The following is a 21,408-nucleotide window of genomic DNA, read 5'->3' on the forward strand; positions in this document are numbered from 1 at the left end:
TGCCTGTCTGCAAACTTCATACAGAAATGAGAGGCAAAGTCACATCTGCTCCATTATTTTAAAATAGACCAGAATGGATGCATTAGCAATATGATAAATATCTTCAGAGTAAATTCTTCCCTTGCTGTATCCTTCCATGGGTCACCTCTTCTTTATATTCTGTTTCCTCATTTCTCTCATGTTGTCCTTGAAGGAAATGCTCCTCGTGTGTGAACACAGCTGGCTTTAGTGGGGCTGTGAGGAGGCAGGGTTTGCCTTTGAGTTCTTCCCTCACACAGGAAAGGAAAACTGGCTCCTCAGAGACATTGTGGATGCTGTTGGCAGTAGTAACTTGTTTCTGGCCATGGTACATGGTTTTAATTACGCTTTTTTACTTGTCTGCCTTATGAAAGCCTATCCAAATGCTCTATTTTTTTTTTTTTTAGAAACACCACATAGATAAATGAACATCAGCTGTCCTGAGTACAAAAAATTTGCTAAAAAATCCAATGTTTTGGTGTCTTTTGGCAATACCTCATGATGCCTGCTGCCCAGCGAGACTTTGGTGAGCACAGGGGAGCTGTTTTCCCTTCTCTTTGTTTGGTCTGGCTTATTTAACTGCTGGTCATTCATCCTTACTTAGTTTTGCCCTCCCTGGCTTTTTGTGACCATTAGAATTGGGATAATTACTGTGAGGTTTTTTTCCTTGCTTTTTAAACATTTATAACATCCACTTAGGAAAAAAAATATGGTCAAATGTGTTTTGTTCTAATCTTCCGCTGCCACAATAAAGATTAATCCACTTCTAGCACTCGGAGGGCAGGAGGCAAAGCTGCAATGTTGGTTTGGGATTTGCCATTCCTGTCAGCCAGCCCATCTTGCTTGTTGTCCAGTGGGATTTCACTTTTGGGGCAGTTTTGGTTTTTAGGGTTTTTGCTAATGGGCATAAACAGGAGGAGAGGAGAGGCTCAGGACAGGCTGGCAGGGGGTGGGCTTGTCACAGTGTCACAGTTTTGGCTGCTGTCTCTGGTGCAGCACTCTGGGTATCTCTGGTAAATCATTCAAGGTTTTACACCCAGGTTCACCATGCTGGAGCACAGCCTCCTTTCTTGGCCTGGACTGCAGCAGGGATGGAAATGTAAAACAGAATTGCTGCCCCTCTTTGCCATTTCTAAACTGATAGACAAAGTTCAGGCACAGAACAGGTCTCTGAAGAGCCATCTCTTCTGCCTTTCACCAGGACGTGAAGGGAAGGTTTTAAGTCTTGGAGGGCTGTTGCTTTCCTGTAAGAGGGGATTACACCAAATTTAGCAAGCTGAAGCTCTCATTTTACTTATTATTTCAGGAGAACTTGCAAAGCCTATCCAGAAAGCTCATTACCCCTCTGTAGGTTTATATTACAGCAGACTTCACTTCCCAAGAGGAGACAAAGCCTGTGCTTCCAAAAATCCCTGGCCTTGCATTTTTGCAGTCAGAGCATCAGTGGCTCAGATGATATTTTGGATAAAATCTGAAATGGTGCCTGGAGGGGTCAGACTGGCACGTGGAGCCCCTAAAAGAACAAAAATTTCCACACCTGCCCATGTCCTGCTCTCTCAATGGTGTCCATGCAGGCAGGCATGCAAGTGCTCCAGGTACCTGAAAACCAAGACCATGGTGTGCTGATAATTTTGCCTGCTTTGTTTCACTTGCATCCTTTGTTAACAAAGAGCAGTCTAGAGGGAAATAGTCTATTATTAATATTTAATTTCCTCCTATTACTGTAAGCAGATGACCTAAAAGATCATTTAGGCAGCAGCCAATAATAAAGCAAAGAGAGGAATCAGAAAATGTATGTCTTGGTTAGGTGGGTGATGCCTCCTTCCTCTTTCCTGCCCCACCCAGCCACAGCTCCTCATCCTCCCATCCATGGGAGGCAGGGCTGGGGATGCTCCCCACAGCTCTGTGAGCACTCTGGGACCTGGGAAGCTGCTCTGTGTGAAGCACTCATAAAATACTGAACTACAGAAAGGAAACCCCTGGGCAGCACAGAGAAGTGCTCCTGTTGCCTTCCCTGTGTGCTCCCCAAAGGACACCTGTTTTCAGCATGTTTTACAGAAAGGAAACCCTTGAGCAGCACAGAGAAATTCTCCTGCTCCTTCCCTATCATGCTCCCCAAAGGACACCTGTTTTCAGCATGTTTTACAACCCCGGTTGTTTTGCAAATTTGTGTTCTGCCTGTGAGCACATTGGCTGGTTTATTGACTTGATCCTCTGAAGTGGTGGGGAGAGACAAGATTTCTTGGAGTCTTTGATTTAAAAGATAGGGAGATTCTCTTTGAGCCGAAGGGATTTCAAAGAGAGGATAAAAACTGACAAGCATCTCCCCCTCCAGGCTTTGGAAAGTAGGAAACAAATGATTTAGCAGCACCAATTTTTCTGCTTAGGGCCATGTGTGAATCCAAGGATTCCCCCTAGGGGAGTTAGGTAATCTGCATGCGGCTGGGACCTGGGAAGGGTCATGTAGAAGGAGATGCAAGATTTGATCTGTGGAATGAGCAACCCCCTGGCCCCCTTGAGCTGCCTGCTGATCTCCTGCCCCATCCCAGAGCAGGCACAGAGCCCCTTGGGGCCAGGGGAGGCTGCGCTCTGTCACTGCGTGCCCACAGAGTGTCCTGGTGCCCCCAGGGCTGCTGAGCATCTGCAGCTTTGCTGATGGGTGAGGAGCTGTCAGGCTCTGAGGTGCATCTGCTCTGCAGCACTGACAGAGCCTGGGCTGCCCAAACCCCCAGAGCAGCGCAGGAGCTGCTCTGAGCTGGGTGCTTTGAGCCAAGCACCGGCCAAGGGCTCAGCTCAGCGTTTTGGCACTCAGAGCAGGGGCAGCACCTTGGTCCAAAGTCAACTGGAGATGCCAAACTAAAGCTTGCCTGGGCTCTGCTGGTGAATTGCTTCATGGGAACGGGCTGTGCAGATGCTTTATTGAATTTTCAAGGAGGAGTTTCGCATTGGGACTGAAATATGAGAGAGAACAGAGTGTTCCAAGTCACTACAAACGAACAGAGCGGCAGGTTTACAGGTTTGTGAATGACAAAAAAAGGTTTATTTAATAATGGGGGAAAGGCCGGAACATAGCCCGGGGTATCAAGAAGGAATTAACAAAATAAAACAAGGGCTGATGAAGAAATACTAATTGTAGCTGTCCAGCCTGTTGAGTGATACAGGTTATTTTTCTTAAGTTTCAAGAAGCTTGCCATGCTGATCCCTCAAGGGCTTGAGATGTTAAATATACACTTCCCCAGTGAGTAAAGCAGATTGTTAATTAATTTTTTCTTATTAGACCTGATTGCTGAGCCTTTGGGTCTTGCATGAAGTAGACAATTCTACAATAAATTTAATTTTGCCTCTGGACCTACGTCATGATCTCTGGGTGGTCTCTATTTAATTTTGTCCCTGTGCAGTGCATTTCTAGCTGTATAAGCAGAAAGCCTGAGCCTGTTTTTGTTGTAAAGCAAGTTGCACACACTCCTGAAATGGAGATTTGTTGTGCCAGGTGAGCAGTACAGCAGGGGCACTGTGAGAGGAATGAGCAGGGGTGAGCTCAGCTTGAACGTGAACCCTCCTGCACATTCTGTCAGCAGCAGGTGAGGCTGGGCTGGTGTGGTCAGTAATTGGCTTTCCTAATGTCAGGGGCTGCTCAGCAGCACTGAAGCAGAGACAAAATGTTGTTTTGTGGTGGCTGGGACACCTGCTCAGCTGCAGCCGTGTCTCCCCTGAGATGTGCTGGCTCTGCAGAACTCCGAGTGTTTTCCGGCCCATCTGAGAGCAGAGGGTGGAAGGACATGCTGTCCTTTTCTGGACATAACATTCCAATTGCTTCAGAGTAAATGGCTGGGGCTTGGGATGAGGAATCAGGCCACTCACTGTTTGTGTAGAGAGATGGAAGCAAGACACAAACAAACTCAGGGATAAAAATTCAAATTCAACACGAGGCCACGAAAGAGTCAAAGTGGAAGGTTAAAAGCTCTGTTGTGCCAGAGGACAGTGTGTGATGCAGCCACTGAACTGCAGGTTCCTGTTCCTTTTCATGTCCAGGCAGAGGTGTAGGGAATTTCAGCTCTGTGCTGAGCCATTGGTATGTGCAGGAGCTCCACAGTGACGTTTGCAACTTTCCTCCATGTCCTGCTGGAGTCTGAGATGAGCCAGAGTCAGGATAAACAAAAATGCATCTAAGATTAGTATGGATTCGTTGTCCTACTGAAGGGAGCTCTCAGAGGGGAAGAATGTGCAGTAATTTTGCTTTGATCCTCTTCACTGAGGTGTTTGAGCTGTGAACTCGATGGGCAAGAGCAGCAGCAGGGCTGTAAATGAAGGTGCCCCGTTCCCAGGGCTTCCCTCAGCTCTGACTCTGTCTCAGAGCTTGTGGAGGAATCACAGTGGCTCTAGCAGCGGTTTGGGCCCAGAGTAATTTGTTAAATGTTTCTGATCTTGGGCTGGCACTGAGTTTGCGGTGCCCTTGTCCTGCATGGCTGTGGGAGGCGTGTGCTCCCACTCTGTCCTGCTGAGGGCCCAGGGGCTCACACCCACCTCAGTCTCAGTCTCAGCCGTGTCCTGCACGCCCCTTCCTCTGAGGAGCCTGTTTTGCCCACTGCTTCCTTTGTTAGGTTGTTTTTTTCCTCCTACCAGCTTTTTCCTGTCTTTTTTTCCTCCCTTCTTGCTCACACAGATGCACAAAGCCTTGTTTATTTCTCATCCTGCCCCTTCTGTTCTCTCTGCCTCCAGATCTTCTTTATTTCTGTCTTATATTCATTCTAATCCTCTTCCCCAGAAGCTGGGCTGGAGGGTGAGGTTTCAGTGTTGCTGCTTTGGAACAAACCTGTTGGGATTTGTAATGGACAGGCAGATCCTTGCAGGGGCATATCACTGACATCCCTGAAATCCTAGAAAGTAAAAGCCATCCTTAGGAAGCCACTGAAAAACCGAAGGTTTTGCTGTAGGAGCACAGACAATATAGAGACAGCTTGGGGTTTTTCTTCTTTAAAAAATATTAAATGGGTGATCTTTATCTTCCTCTTAATAGCTTGATCACACACTGATCTCTTCTGTTGATCTCTTCAACTAAAACCAAACAAAACACAGAAACAAGATAGCTGAAGGTAGAGAGAAGCAAGGGGTTTGAAGCATGTCCAAACCACCAAGAATCATTCACTTTCCTTTCAAATGCAGCATTAGCAATAGAGCTCTAAATCAATGAAAGGTCTAAAATTAGATTATATTCCTGAGATCAGATGTGAATCACAAGTTAATCATATTTTCTTTTATTATCACTGTCTTTACCCTTTTATTTTATCCTGAGAAATTAGGTTTCTGACTTGAAAACAGAGTGAACTGTGAAGGCATCAAACCCTGATGGGTGAGACCACGCCAGATCACCTGTGGATGGGGCTCAAAAATCTTGTGTTTTGGAGCTCGGTGATTTATCAGTTAGTGCTGTGATTCTCTCTCTCCTAACCCTCTGATGTATCAAGCTGTTTCTTAAATTAATGAGAAAATATTATTGCTAAAGCTTGCTAAATAAGGTTTGCAACCCACTCTGGAAGTGACAGGCGAGGACAGCAAGCAATTATCTCTTGACTGTGGCACAAAGCTCAGGGAATTGTGTTCTCCCTTGTGCATTTTTAGCTGAAGCTGTGGTGAAATGCCCCCATATCTGAGCAGGGGTACGAGGTGACCTGCAAGGCCATGCAGGTGATGTGTGTTCCGTATGAAATGCAGCTGCAGGGCTGTTTCCTCACAAGGCCAGAGCTGTGTGCAGGAGCTGCAGGAGCTGGAGCGCAGCCCTGAGCATGGCCCTGTGCCTGGGTGTGTATTTTGGGGGAGGTGAGTTTGGGTGGGCCTGGTTCTGGCTGGCTGCAGGAGAAGGATGATGCTGTCCTGGATGCCGCCAACACTATGGACAGTGCAGGTGTCATGAACAAATGGTTTGCTTATAGGAGAGAGATTTACATGAACAAAAATAACGGAGTTGCAGGAGGGGAGCCTGCAGAGAGCCCTGCAAAGAGTGAGCATGGTCAGCAGGAGTGCCCTAAAGATGTCCCTGTCTGGATACCTTGGACACTTCTCCCTGCCCTGGATCTTGCACCACGGATCCATGGAGGCCACAGAGGGCTGACCACACACGTGCCAGCAGCGTCCTGGGGCTGAGGGCTGCTGTCCCTGCAGGGCAGGGCTCTGGTGCAGCAGCTGTGTGGGCAGCGCGTGATGGCTCCAGCGCGGTGTCTGCCCTCAGAGGGAGACAGGTGTGTGGGAAAGGCTCCTGCACCTTTCCTCTGTGCAGCCTCAGCACTTGCCAGCACATAATTAGCGGGGCTCTCGTGTTTCAGGGCGGGCTGTGGAGCAGCTGCTGAAGTGCCAGCTCAGTTGGTAGCCTCGAAAACAAAATGTCCCTTGTTTCCCATCACCACTGTGAAACGCTGCCTTCCTGAACTTGGGTTTGGCCCTGCAGCTTTCAGGATAGACAAAATGTGAGAATTTTGCCAATAATGTATTCTTCTAGGTCTGTGTAATATCCGTTATCAATTTAATGTGCCACTTTAATGAGATTTTGCTTTCTCCATCTCCTCCGTAGAGCTGATTACTTAGTCTATGTGGTCGGTGTTTTCTTTTCTTTTTAGAGGAAACTGCAAGTGAAGAAGTTTAATGTTTGCTTCAGCTGAAGAGAGTATTTCCCAAGTCCTGGTGGGAAAAGGTGAAAAAGAGGACCAGAGGATGTTGCTATGGCATGGGGATGACAGGAAGCCATGACTAGAAGGAGGATTGTCAACAGGAAACAAAGCACGGCAGCCAATGTGGCTCTGCTGTACAGCACAGCTGCTGTGCTGCGCTGCCTGCTGGACCCTGAGGCCTGGCCAGCACTGGCTGTCCCCAAGAGAGATTCTCCTGTCCGTTTGTCTGCTGGAGCCTGAATTGTTGTGCACCTGGTTAATCCACTGTGCTGCAGCTGGCAGACCCTGGGCTTCTTTTCTCGACACCATCCACTGTAAAGCCCTTGAGCAGCCATGGGGAGCAAGACGTGTGTGTGAGCAGCTTTCCTGGGCTGGCTGAGCCCTGCGGGGAGCCCAGGCAGCTTGAGGGGTGCTGGCTGTTCAGGGCTCTGCAGATATGAACGCTGAGCTCTGGGGCTGGTTGTTCTCACCATGCTAGTACATGGGAAGGACGACTTCCTCTCAGACATAGCCTACATCATCCTGGAGCTGATCATCGCTGTGCTGGCCATCCTGGGCAACATCCTGGTCTGCTGGGCCGTCTATCTCAACAGCAACTTGCAGAACGTCACCAACTACTTTGTGGTGTCCCTGGCTGCTGCTGACATTGCTGTGGGGGTGCTGGCAATCCCCTTTGCCATCACCATCAGCACTGGCTTCTGTGCCTTCTTCTATGGCTGCCTTTTCATTGCCTGCTTTGTCCTGGTCTTGACCCAGAGCTCCATCTTCAGCCTCCTGGCCATCGCCATCGACAGGATCATTGCCATCCGAATTCCCCTCAGGTGAGCAGGGGCTGGCCTGGGGTGGTGGGGGCTCAACATCCCTAAAAACACAGGTCTGGAGATGAATCAAGGAGGGAAAAGATAAATGAGGATCGGTGCTTTTTCTCCTGTATTTTGAAAGCAGCTTTTCCAGGTCCTAAAGTCTGCCTTGGCTGGTGGATTTTCTGCTTGTTTCCTTTTCCTGTTCTCCTGTGGTGGGTGTCCATGGCATCTCAGAGGTGCTGCCTGGGAGCTGCCACTCCATACCCAGGCAAGCTGTGCCCCGAGCTGCAGGCAGTGGGGGGCAGAAAGGGGGTGAGGCTCCTGTGGGGAGCAGGGGGTGCTGCCTGAAGCTGGGACAGCAGGGCTGGGGCAGGGAGCTGGGGTTGCTCTCAGGGGTCTGGTTGATGTGAAGGGAGAGGAAGCAGCAGACTACCAAGGAATGGGCCTCAGGAAGGTTTGGAGTGGCTCAGGCACTGCCTCTGGAAGCACAGCACAGGCTGGGTCAAGGTGGAGGCTTGTCCCAGCCCAACCTGCAGGTGGGGATTTGTGGTCTCTGCAGTTGAAAGAAAGGAAAGGACGTTTTAATGACTGAGACTGGCTGCTATTTGGTGAGTGACCAGGGAGGCTGGCATGGGACAGGGGCAGGTTTGTCACACACACAGGGGCTGCTGCTCATTCAGTTTGGCAGGAGCACATTCAGTTGCTGCGATGGGCTCTGTGTGCCCGTGGGCGCGAGGCAGCCCCACAGTGCTGTGACGGCTCTGAGGCACTCACTGAGCTCCAGAGATGGAGAGGAAGCTCTGGAGAGGCTGCAGAAGGACTGTAGGAGTCTCCTTCCTTCCTGTCTTGTCCTTGGGAGGATGCAGCACGCTCTCAGGAAAGGAGAGACCGCCCTCGTCTCCTGAACAACCAACGTGGCTGCAAAAATGGAACCAATTTCTGGTTTTTATGCTCTTGAGTTTGAGTTTTTGGACATCCTCACTCTCCTTGAGTTTAAATCACTTTTGCTGATCTGTACAATTTAGTTCTGTCTCTTCTGAATACTTTGGGCATGCAGCACTTATGTCAATTAACACAAACCTCCTGTTCCAAACCAGAATGGGAGCCCTGGAGAGCGGAAATTGCCTTTCCATGTGGAAGGACCAGGGCAGCCAAGTCCTTCCTGAAGCCTCACCTCAGCAACTTTGTGCTGCTCCAACATTGACTCCAAACCCTATTGGTCATACCTGTCGCAGCCTCTAGTTTTGATGTAGGTGTAAGGAACAACTGTTCCATTCCATTGCAGAGAAAATGCTGTTTATAATGGTTACCTATAAACTGGACTGTCTACACTTTTCTGCAGTTCTGCTATAGATTATTTCAGTTTATAAACCAAAATAATGATAAATGGTACACGGAAATATGTTGAGTAGCCCCTGGGAGCTGCCTCTGGAATGGTTTGAGAAGGGCTGATGTCTTGATTTCATCTCTCACAAGGTAACTCTGAGGATGCCTGCTGACAGTTTAAGCTCTCTTATTGCTAGAGCATGACTTGCCAGGAAAGGGATTTTTAAAATCTGGATTTCTGCCCACGTTTTGGGCTATCACTGTAACTATATTGTCTTGAAAATGTAATTTCCTGGAACAGCCAAGGTAAAGAGTCTTTTCAAAAAAAACCAGAGTACATCACTGCTGGGCAGACACCGGTTTCACTATCTTGTTTTGGAAAAAACAGAGCACACCCTCTTCCTCCCCAGGAACAGAGGGACTGATTGGATGCAGAAACCCACAGGTAAATCCATGGGTTCCTCTCCTCTCTGTCCTCTGCTGTTTGTCCTTTCACAGCAGGAGTGATGTACTTGTCAGTTGTGTTTTGCCTTTAGAATTTATGGATGAATAAGCGTTTATAGCCTCAGACATGGTGAGAAAGTGAAAGCTGATTATCTGAAGAGGGAAATGTGGTATAATTTAGATTGCCCACATCCTCATGTTTTTTCTTTTTTCTAATAGCTGTTTGTCTCAAAAAGGGGTCAAACAATTTGATGGAAAGTTCTGCCACTAACAGGGTGTTGTTTTCACCTCATCCTTTAATACCTGGGAAGGTCCCTTCTCCTCCTCACAGGACATGAAAGGTACCAGCAGGTATTCCTAATATTCATTAGCTGAATAATTAATAGACCAGACTTCCTTCACTCCAGGGAAACCAAAAAGGGCCAAACCTGTGCTTTATTTTTCTGTTTCTCTTTAAATATTTCATGTCTGATCTGTCCTAATGAAGATAACTCCATATGTGGATGTGTATTCCTGCAGAAATAAACTGTCAGTATTAAGAAGGCAGAAGAGTGGGTTTTCTGATACTGCTTGGTTTTGGACCCCTCAGTATATTATCAGTTACCTTTGAAATAATTTTTTTTATGGAGAAGACATGCTCCTCCAAAAACCTGCAATGAAAAAAATATTTATAGGTGAAATTTTAAAATAGATAAAAACTAATTTGTGAATATCTTATGTGTTCTGCCTTTCAAACAATGGAAATACTTTGTAGAATTTGGTCCATTTTCCACAAGTTCTCAAGCACTTTGCTGAATTCTGCCAGGTTTTATACAAATGTACCACTCTGCAAGGGGCAGCAAGGCACTGCCAGGGAAGGGAGCCCGAGCCATTGTTCACTCTGGGACAAAGCGAGGTCTCTCCCAGGGCAGGTACCTGAAAACCTGCACTAATATCCAACCCCCAGGTGCTCTGCACAGACCTGGCTGTGATGGAGCCCTGGGCCAGGAGCAGTTGCTGCTCTCCAGGCTGCGCGGTGCCAGCGTGGGCAGCGTGCCCAGCCGTGTGATCCTGGGCAGGGATCTGTGGAAGCACATTCATTCCCAGGAAGGACAGGTACCTCCAGCTCACAGCACTCAGAGGGGAGATTTTCCTTCCTGCAGCCAAACAGAGAAGTTTGCTGAGGTTGCTGCTTGCTCTCTGTGCTGGATTCAGGCATGAAACACGTGGGTCACACAGTGCCACTGCAGCCTTTGCCTCCAGTGAAAGCTGCTTCTGCTGCTGCCAGGCTTCTCTGGGGAAACATTAGCCAGGTGCAGCTCCCTGATGTTTGGAGCTTTGGCACTGGTTTATCCCACGTGGTGGTGGTTTAAACTGCAGCTCTCAGGTGGCATGGGGATGTTTTTCTGCCGCAGGACATGAAGAATCAAGGAAGGAAAAGCTAAATGAGGATCAGTGCTCTGGCTTCCCAAAATCTAGGAAACATAGGAGAGATGAACACCAACCCTGAATAAAGTGTAGGATGTGCAAGGGACCTTTGTGCTGGGAACAGTCTGTTTCAGTAGTTGCTTTAATTCCCTAGATTTCCTTTCTTTAATGCTCCTATGTGAGCATCTAAACCAGTGAATCAGGGTTTTAATGTTTTATTGCCACTTTGAGCCATATGTGGATTAATTTCTTTCCCTGCTCACCATAAAGCTTTTGACTTTATGGCAGGCATTTCCTACGTATGTTCATCTGTTAAATAGATTTAGGGCAGGTTCAGCCTAATGTGAGAACAGAGTAATCCTCCTCCTTCTCTTGAATGGGCACAGCTTTGAGGGCAGTGCCCTCATGGCCTGCACAGAACTTGCTGTTGCCAAGGTTTTGCTCAGGAAGCTGATCACATCACAAGGAGAATGTGTCTGCCCATCATTCCTGCTCCTGCTGATTAAAGAGATCCTGCTGGGCACCTGTGCCCACCTGGGGGAACCCACCTGCCCCTCTCCATAGCAGTGGATAAACACCAGGATCTGTTGGTACCTGGCAATAGAGGAGGAAGGTTCCAGATGAGTGGTTTGGGAAAGGTTGTTTAATGGGTACATGTGAAGGTCTCAGTTTGATTTCTTGCCCTGTCCCAGATTTCCTGGATGATCTGGGATTGCCAGGGTCTCTCATTTCCACCTACATGTAATAGGGACTGAATCTCCTGCTTGGTCCCGTCCCTGATGGCTGCAGCTGCCTGAGGTGTGGCTGGTGGGTGCTTGGTGAGCAGTGTTTTGTAGTGATTTGTTAAACACCTTTAGCAGTGCTGAATTCAGAACAAAGCCCTCAGCTGGGCATTGGGGTGATGCAGTGTGTGAAAAATGCTCCACACCTGCCAGAGGATGTGCAGTGCTGTCCACAAAGGAGGGCTTGGAAGACAAGCAGCAGGATGGCTGGACACTGTGAGGGTGAGTTAGGCCAGCTACACATCACTCAATGTAGTGAAAGAGTTTAATTTCTCCCTGAGGACACTCTGGGCAGACTACCAGCTCTGCCTTCCACCCAGTCTCAGAGAATTCTTTGTCTTCATGGCACAGAACTCAGTCCAAGGGCCCAGAAGTGGCACATCCACAGCTGGATTACTCCAGGCAGCCCAGAGGAGCTGTACATTCACCAAGGGCACCTGTTCTCCTGCTCCATTTTGCCAGCTGGGTATTTGGGAGAGCAGCAGAGCAGGTTGAAACTATTTTGAAGAAAACTTTCACATTTTCATGTGTTTGCAAAAGTCGGGTTTGCTTTTTAGAGGAGACGTGACTCTATCCCCACCATGAGCATCCCTGTGCTCACGTCCTTAGTGTCTGGAATTTCACAAGCAGAAGTGGTTGGTTGTGTAGCAAGTGTGTTATTTGCAGGAAGCAGAAGTGCTGCTGCACAGACAATCCAGTGCAGCCTGGACACATCAGACACGCTGCAAGGTCACCTGCCAGCTCTGCAGAGCAGGGGCTGCAGGAGTGAGCAGGCTGTGTCCCCTGCGTGGTGCCAGCAGCCCCCGGGGCAGGGGATGTGTCTGGGGAGCCCTGAAGTCACCCTGTGGAATGGAATGGAATGGAATGGAATGGAATGGAATGGAATGGAATGGAATGGAATGGAATGGAATGGAATGGCTCTGGCCTGGCTGCTGTGAGGCTGGAAAGATACTGAGACAAAGCACACAAAGATGTACACAAAGTCTTCAGTGACATCTCCAAGTGGATGAGAGGAAAGAGTCCAGGAAAGCCCATCTGGACTGTAACGCTACCTCAGCCAAGTCAGTCAGAGGTGCCTCGTGTGGATCCCAGAAATGAAGCTCTCCTAAACAAATCCACACTTCTCAGTGGGTACCTGGCCAGCACAAGGCCGTTGGCTTTGTCACCAGATGCTGTGAGCTTTCTGTCCTGACCCTGGCAGATGTTGAGCGAGGTGTTATGGCCATGCAGGGCAGTGCTCTGCAGCTGGGCAGCTGCTGGGGCTCCTGCTGCTCTGAAGCCTTGCACAGCTCCTTGCATGGGAATCCCCAGGGGACAGCAGGGAGGGGGAAATGCGGCGGGGTGTTTGTCTGGAGCAGCGGTGAATGTATTTTTAGTGGAAGGAAGGGACATCTCTAGTCGTGGGATAACAGCTGCACAGTTTCAAAATTCCTCTGACAAGATGTAGCTAATTCCAGGGCGGCAGGGTTTTGGTAGTTGTGGGATGTTTTTGGGATTTTTTTTTTCTTTTGTTGTTGTTGTTGGGTTGTTTTGTCTTTTTTTGTTTGTTTTTGTTTGTTTTCTTTTGTTTGTTTTGTTTTGTTGTTTTTTCAAGCTTCAAGGGCCCCCAGCCACCCTCTTGCTCCCTGAGTGTACATTTCAAAGCACAGATGCTGTTTTGATGTGTTGATGAGGTCTGAATGGAGCAGCTCTCTGCTACCATTCATGCTGCTCCCTTTGCATCCTTTAAGCACTGGGCAGGATCCGCTAATTGCTGGAAAAAACCTTTTTCTCCCTCAGAATCAGCTGAATCCCTTCCTCATTTCTGGAAGGGCAATTTAGGTGTGTTTTGCGTGCTGGGAATTGTGTGCTTGGCTCCCTTATCCACTTACTCTTTTCTGGTTTTGAAATGCAACTGAGAAAGGGAAATTGAAGCCTGATGGGTCTTGTTTTTTTCCAAGGCCCATGGTCAGGGATTTAAAGCATGTGCAGGATCTCCATTCTGTACTGTGCAAAAGCAGCCACTCTTCTCCCCTGTCTTGAACTTGTGCTGGGATAGGAGCACGAACCTGTGGGAGCAATTATTTCACTGGAAGATGGAAAGATTTCTGTGGTTTGCTGTATTATTTCTTGTAATGTTTGTTTTTGGAGAGAATTCTGGGGACAGAGGCAGAAGGGTAAACACTGGGAGCTACTGTTGGGTCAAACACAGTGTGGGACCCACGCTGCCATGTGGGAACCCAGCCATCTACTTTCCATGCTGAGCATTACCCAGGGAAGGAAATTGCACTGAAATGTTAAACTGCTGCCCTAATTTACATTTTCAGAGGGGAGAAACTGGTGGAGTCAGCTCAGGATTCGCAGTAACCTGTGAGGCCCTGCAAACTGGCTGATAACAAACAAACCAAGGTCTCTGCTGCACTGTCAGATCCTTACCACGTTGCTTATTATTTCTTTTAACAGATTTTGGAAAGTTTACTGTTAAGAGCAGTGGCTTCAGCCAGGCATCAATACCTCCACCACTGAGGTCCCTTTGGTGTGTGCAGGGCAGGCCATGGCACACCTGTAGTCAGAGAATTGTCCCCAGCTTAATTCCTCTTTTCTGAGAAAGATATGGGATCCACTTAGCTGGGCTGGTGAGGAAAACTCAGACTTGCCTCAGTTATGTCAAGAAGGTTGGTGGTGCTGAAAGTGGCACTGAGGAGCAGAGTGAGGTGCCATGCAGGCAATGCCAGCCTGGCTGCTGCAGCTGAGCCAGCAGGATTTCCTTGGAGCACACCAGAACGTGGATGCAGGGCTGGTGGCACTGTGCCTCCAGGCTCTTTTGTGCTGTTTGGTTTGCAGATCTACTGCAAGACAGACCTAACAATTCCATGCTAAAAGGCTGCTCCTTTGCCAGGAAGGAGATGCTGGCTTAGCCTTTGGCAAGAGACCCACAGTGGTCTTCATCTCTTCATCACGAGGGTCAGAGCAGTGCTCTTGGTTATCCAGGCTGCAAAATCGATGTGCACACCCAAGTGGACTGGTGCAGTGAAGGAGCACAGATGAAATCTGAATTATTTCCCTGCTTTTCTGTCAACTATTCACTGCTTAAAGGAAAGGGGAGGGAAGTAGGTGGCAGACAGTGTCAGCATGTCCTTGGTGTGCTGCTTGGGTTCTGCACATCAGTGCAAAGGCCCCTCTGATGAAGCAGGTGCCTTTCTCACTGTCTTCTGGGCCACGGGGCCACTGTGAGGTTGTGTGGGTGCCAGCAGCTTGTTGGGTGACACTGACACAGCTCCCATCTCCTCTGCTTTACAGGTACAATGGCTTGGTGACCGGCTCTCGAGCCAAAGGCGTCATTGCCATCTGCTGGGTGTTGTCCTTCATCATCGGCCTGACCCCAATGCTGGGCTGGCACAACGGAGCCCAGATCCAAGAGCCCCATTCCAACTGGTCCTCTCCCATCAACTGCAGCAACAGCATGGTGGCGTGTCTCTTCGAGGCCGTGGTCACCATGGAGTACATGGTCTACTACAACTTCTTTGCCTGTGTGCTCCTGCCCCTCCTTCTCATGTTTGGTATCTACTTGAAAATCTTCATGGCAGCGCGGCGCCAGCTCAAGCAGATGGAGAACAAGATGGTACACGGGGAACGTTCCCGCTCCACGCTGCAGAAGGAGGTCCATGCAGCCAAGTCCTTGGCCATCATCGTCGGGCTGTTTGCAGTCTGCTGGCTCCCGCTGCACATCATTAACTGCTTCACCCTTTTCTGCCCGGACTGTGCCCACGCTCCCCTGTGGCTGATGTACCTGGCCATTATCCTGTCTCACGCTAACTCGGTGGTGAACCCCCTCATTTATGCCTACCGCATCAGGGAGTTCCGCCACACCTTCCGCAAGATCATCAGCCAGCACATCCTGGGCCGCAAGGAGCCGTTCAAGGCGGGAGCCGCCAGCTCCAGGACTTCCACCCACGGCGGGGACGCGGAGAACGCCAGCATCCGGATCGGTGAGTATGCGCTGGAGCTGTACGGCAACGGAGAGATCCACAGGGACCCCGAGAAGCAGGACTTGAACAAATGCAAAGCTGCCTTGGAATGGCACCAGAACGGAAACGCTCTGGACTTGGAGACAAACGGACATCTCCCGCATTCCTGTAAAAATGGGATTCTCTCAGACGCATGCCTGAACAGGGAGCTTCACAGTGAAGAGCTAATTGATGCCCAGGTGTCTTACTCAGACCTGGAAAGAGCAGCCTTTACTGCAGCTGATGTTTCCTGATGAGACTTTCGAAGTTTTCCTGGTAGAATTATTTTTTTTCCATTGGTGACCTCTGCCATGGCAGAAAGGGAGGCTGGGGGGCGGGGGGAGAGCAGTGCATTCAGATCACTGTGGAGAAAGGGGTCCATATCCAGGACTGTTGGATGATCCTAAATACCAGGCTGGAGAAGAGCCAAGAGACCACTGAAGTGGACTAAGGAAGGAGGACACGTTACCCATCAGTGACCTGTCACCAAGGGCAGTGCCAAGGTCCGGGATGGCATTCCAAGTTGAGCACTGGGAGACTGCTGATGCAGGGATTTTGGGACATTTTGCTGTACTGTGCCTCTGGTTGAGAGCTGGTTTCACTGTCTTTACCAATGGAATGGCTGGAAGTATTCCCTGAATAACAAAGAGCAACTGGGAAGGAAGGGCCTCTGAGTTCTGTGGCCCTGCAACAAGCAGAAGGGGGATAGCAAAATCTGTTGTCAGGAAGGATGCCAGGAACTGCTTGAGAGGGAAGGAATTTACCTGATTGGAACTGTGGATACTTTCAACCATGGCACTTTGTCTTTCAGTTTGTGTTCTTGAAGCTTTTACTGCAACAGGTTGCTCAAATGGGTTTTTTCCACATGATGATAAGGTTGCTTTATGTTAACTTATAAAAGATGGGCAAGAGCTCATGTCTGTTCCCTGAGTGCTCAGTGTTCCAGGTGCACATGACAAATATAACCTCTTAGCACTCCCCTTTGTCCAACAAATCACCAAAGCTGAGCCTTGCCAAGGATTTCCCTTGGCAAAAGGGCTGTGGTGCTGTGGGCTGTGTCCTCAGGGCAGGGCTGTCAAGGGCTCTGGGTGTGGGAGCTCTTTGCAGAGCTCTGCCCCTGCCTCTGTGCTTCTCCTCCTGAGCTCCTAGGATTGCAAATTCTTTCCATGGCCCCAGATGTGTGTGAGGGGAGGTAATATTCCATATTTCAGTCATCTTCATCCTCACTCAACAGGCTGAGGGACTTTTGTTTTACTTCTTTCTTGGGGTAGAGAACAACCCACACACATACCCTGACCTAATTTTGGAATTCCAATGAGCTCTATTTAAAAAACCTTTTCTCCTGTATTTCAGTTTTTTCCTGAGAAGCCTGATGTGTCCCTGTGGTGCAGAGGCCAACAGAGGAAGCTCTGGGCTCTGTCTGGTTAGAAGATGCTCCTGCTCTGAGAAGCTGAAAGGTGTCAGTGGTATTGGAACTCAGCTTAGAAACTGCAGTTTCTACTTTCTGTAGAAGAGAACAGGCAAATTTGTGCTGCAGCAAGTGTACACGTTGCTGTGGTTTGTTGCAGAGGTGTTTCACTGCAGTTTGGTAATTTTCTGGAAGGAAAATTAAGGAAGTCTGGCAGCTCAAGAACAGCATGAATTCTACCTGAAGATTGTCTGGGTTGAGTTTTTCAGACAAATAATCCATGTCCAGTACTACCAGCCTTCTGGAGAGACAGGCAGTAGTCCCAGGTCCTGCTGGGAAGTGAAAAGTCTGGTAATTCCAGGAATCTGAAGCTCATTGCTAGCTGAAATCATCAGAAATATCCTCCCTCAATCTGGTTCCTCCTCGGGTCTCTCCACGAACATTTCAGAAGCCAAGGGGGATTTTCATACTTGAGGAAGAGCAGGTTAGGTCTGTGTGTTCTTATTCCATGTTTATTTTATATATTGTGAACTATTAAAACGAAAAATCAGATTTATTTTGAGGAGAATTTTCTTTTTGCCAGTTTCCCCACACGCATGTGGGGAGAAGCTTGTGATGCTGAATGTGTTTGAGCATGTAGCTGCTGTGGGCTACACAAAGCTTGCTGTGAGATGGATAAAATGATGTGGCTGCCACCACAGTGCTTAGCAGAAAGACAGGCCAGTTGTAGAACAATAGACTTGGTGGTTTAATTGAACTGCTGCTTTCTTGGCAGGGCTCTTGCCCGTGGTCTGATGTCAGAGGAGAGCATTATCCCTGAAGGAGCTCTGAGCCATCCCCTGTCACTGATGTCACGGGCAGCTCCTGCGTAGGGGGACTCGGGATCTCGTCACTCCTGATCCTTCTGGATGGAATATTTCTGTGGGTTATTTGTGTGATGCCTTCTCTGACCTCCTGTAACAGCAGCAGAGAACTCAGGAAAATGGGGGGCTGTTCTGTTCAGGCCTCAGCTGGAGCTGAAATGTTTCTAAGAATAACACAAGATTACATCCGGCACTCATGTCAATAACAATGAGGTCCACAAAGAGCCAGAGCAGGGGAGGAAGTGTGGGAAAATACCAGCGTTGCTCATGGGCTGGAGCACACACGAGTGCAGAAGCGTTGCCTGCTGAGTTTAGCTGCCATTGGCAAAGGGATGGTTTGCACAGTTGGTGTGGATTGCTTGTGTGATTTCTATATTTCCTGAGCATCTCCACACCTACTTGTGGCTGTTTCTTGCTTGGTTGCCCCAAGAATCCAGTTGATCTATGCTGATGGACAAGCTTAGGATTGTTCTGCTTTCCAGATTGCTCTGGAAAACTTTCCTGCCCAACTAGATCACCACCTGAGCTTAGTGACTTTCCACATGTCTTGAATTTAACTTTGGTGGTGCTGCTTGAGCTGCCCCCAGGAGTGTCCGGTCCCTCTCAGTATCAGTGATCAAACTTGAAGTGAGAAGGGTGTGTGAAGGGCAGGGCAGGGAATGGGCAGGGTGCTTTGTGGGGCTGTCTGCAGTCACAGGAAGGAAGGGATGGCAGCTGCACCGCAGGCTGGGCCCTCTGGCAAGCACATGGCTGAGATGGACCCTCAGAGGATGTTTCTGAAGCAGTTGTTGGGGAGAGCAGGAGCCTTTTGAACAGAATTTTGGACTTCATATTTCTTGTTTCCTAGGGATCATAATTTCAGGGCTTCCTGCTTTTTGGTTTGTTTTCCATTAAAAAAAAAAAAAAAGAATAGGTCCCACCAATGAAGTGTGCTCTTTCCTTCTCTGGCAGCTCTCCACTCCTGAGAGAAGTACCTGCTTTCCAAACTTCCTAGGACCACTCAAATCTCCATTTTTCTTCCAGCTGGAGAATGTTTAGCTGATCCAGCTGTTCTGGATAAACAAAGATGGTGCCCAGACAAAGGGAAGAATGAGGTGACTCTCAGGAGAGGCTGGAGAAGACCTTCCTGGGAATCCCAGGTGCAGTGGGTCCAGAGAGTATGAGCTGGGATCAGCAGAGACCAATTTAATTGAACGAGAACTTCTTGCTAAAAAAATCTGAAGATGCATTGAGAGATGTGGTGCCTCATTTGGTGTGAGGGCATTCCATGAATTTCACCATTCCCTGAAGACTCTTAGGCTCCAGAGTTTATTTGCTTTATAAGAGTTTTGGAGAAAGCAACGTTTGATCGGTTGCCAGGAGTAATTTTACCAAGAGTTCTTGGTGCTCTCTCCTCAACAGGGCACTGCTTTTTGTGTGTGCAAATAAATGCACTCACAGCTGTATCCTGCAGAGTCCCTTTGGATCAGTGATATTTCAAAGCTCTGTGCAAGTTTGAGCTGCAGCTTTTGAACCAAGAAGCAATGTGGCATGGTGGGACACAAAGGGTTTCTCACTGGTCCCAGTTGGTGCAGGTGGACTTGGAGTGACATAGAATAGTCTGAGCCTTTGGTCATTTTTTGATGATTCCTCAAGGGATGCTGGTGGAAATAGAGAAGTCTCTAAGGTGAGGGAGACTGGAGGGTCAGGATGGACAGGAGTTCCTGGTAGTGAAGGAGCATTTGCAGAGCAGGTGTTTGGGAGGATTTCAGGGGAGCAGGAATGTGCTGGGAGGTGCTGAGGGGTGCAGAGGTGATGCTGGCTTGAGACCAAGGTGGGACTTGCTGGGGAAGGACTCTGGAAGGGATGTACAGCCTTATCCTGAGCTCTCCTGGGTCACTGCAAGGATCAGCCCTTCCTGGGGCGTGCACAGGGTTGACTTTGTAGGGTCTGTATTGACAGGGATGGTTGTTATGGATTATGTTCTTTTCACATACATTTTCACATTTCACGAGCACCTCCAGGTATAACAAATCCCCTTCTGCTTCATGAGCATGGGCCCTACCTAAATCAAATCCTTCCAGCCAGTTCTGTGGAAGGACAAACAGGCTGCAGTGGTGCCACAATGCATTAAACCTGCATGCAATACTCTCTGGTGGTGTTTGCTAAGTTCAGCTGCCTAAAAATCACTTCTCTCCCAAGTTGTTTTGGGCATCAAATTGCACTGAGTCATTTCAGCGTTTTTTTTTCTTTCCAGCCCTCAGCTTCTGGCTGTCTTTATGGCAAAACACATAAAGAGTAACAAAAATCACAGTTCCTCATTTGCATGAGAGGTGACTAAGCCTGATAGATGAGAGTCCCCAGACTGGGGCAATGTTGTGTGTAACTCCCCCCTGACTTGCCTGCTGGGGCTGTTCACACAAGGATGTGTTGAAATCAAGACTGGAACCTGTTGATCTGAGAACATCCATCCCTCCCCTCACTGTCTCAGGAGCTGCCCTGTCCTGTGGAGAGGTTCTCTGTGGTCTGCAAACCAAGACACTATCAACACCCTGCTGCACATGCTGTCAGTATGAAACAATTACTCTTTTAATTTAAATGTTTTATGATATAGGTGTTGTTTTCCCTTTGTCAGTTACCATTGGGGGGTGGGAGGTGGGAAGGGGGTGGGAGAATCTGTGCATGCAAATGTATTTAAAGTGCATTGACCAAAGGTTTTTTTGAATCTGTGAAGTTTTCTTATCTGTGAAGTCATCAGACTGCTGGGCAGTGAGGAGCCGCCGGTGCTGCGGAGTCTGTCTTGGTTACATTTCTTAATAAGCATTAAAATAATAAAATATATTTGTAAAAGAGAGTGTGAGTGCCTTTGTCCCAGGAAGATCCGGCTGGCTGGATCTTGTGTGCAAGCATTTTTTAATTATGTTGTTACCTTTCTCCATTGATTGATCCTTCTGGAGAGCTCTCTCCCTGGTGCTGCTTTCACAGCAGAGATTAGCATGGCCTAAAGTGACAGACCCAAATGGACTGGGAGACTTCTCCCATCGTGGCAGTAGAGATCCCTCACAGCTGTGTGTGGAACACAAATAGAGCTGTTTTCACCCAAACCACTGCCCTGGCAGGAAGGGGGTGTTCCACAGCAGGACCTGAGCATCCATACCTGCACCGTGCAACAGCTTTGCCAGCTGTGACTGGGCCATCCCACCCTGCTGGCTCTCCTTCCATGTGGCCCTGCTGGTGCACCTCAGACCATCACCCTTTCAGACTTCTGCCCAGTTCTTGCAGCCAAATTAGTCTGGAAGTGGAGGCAGGAAATCGAGATGCTGCTGTGATGTTTCTCCTGTCAAATCTGAGCAATGCTGAAGCAGAAGTAATTTCCATCTTTTTCCACCTGGCAGCTACTCAATGTGTGTCTAAGGAGGTTGATAGAAGTCTGTTCAGTCCAGGAGCACTTGGAGTTGGGAGATTCTGAACTGAAAGTTCACCAGATATCCATCAGCCACTGGTCATTCCCTCTCCTGGGTCACTTTGAGCTGTACTCAAGGCCTCCTCATAGCCTCAGCTTGTGGAGAGGTGCTGGCACCCTGGTGTTCTGCAGCCCTGGTGCTCTGCAGCCCGAGCTGTTCAACCAAGTGTGTAACTGAGCAGGTTTTGATTTTCCCTCCTTTCACAAACACTGAGCGTTTTGTTCTGCAGCATCAAAGGCCGGGAGCCTCAGGACAATGGGCGCCTG

The 21,408-nt window shown here is 48.7% G+C and overlaps 1 protein-coding gene across 3 annotated transcripts in view; it reads left to right on the forward strand.

Moving 5' to 3' along the window:
• The window catches only part of ADORA2A (adenosine A2a receptor), a 28,409-nt gene extending 7,877 nt beyond the window's left edge, over positions 1 to 20,532 (forward strand). For 2 of the 3 annotated variants that reach the window (XM_064726881.1, XM_064726882.1), the window contains exons 2-3: positions 6,630 to 7,501; positions 14,722 to 20,532. In XM_064726881.1, coding sequence (XP_064582951.1) covers positions 7,152 to 7,501; positions 14,722 to 15,682 — 1,311 coding nt within the window. In that variant the 5' untranslated portion in view covers positions 6,630 to 7,151 and the 3' untranslated portion in view covers positions 15,683 to 20,532. Of the gene's footprint in view, positions 1 to 425; positions 545 to 6,629; positions 7,502 to 14,721 lie in introns of all 3 variants that reach the window. The other variant, XM_064726880.1, reaches the window with a different exon arrangement.
• The last annotated feature ends 876 nt before the right edge of the window (positions 20,533 to 21,408 follow it).

The sequence above is a fragment of the Zonotrichia leucophrys genome, chromosome 15 (genome assembly GCF_028769735.1).
Source record: "Zonotrichia leucophrys gambelii isolate GWCS_2022_RI chromosome 15, RI_Zleu_2.0, whole genome shotgun sequence".
Classification (NCBI taxonomy): Eukaryota; Metazoa; Chordata; class Aves; order Passeriformes; family Passerellidae; genus Zonotrichia; species Zonotrichia leucophrys.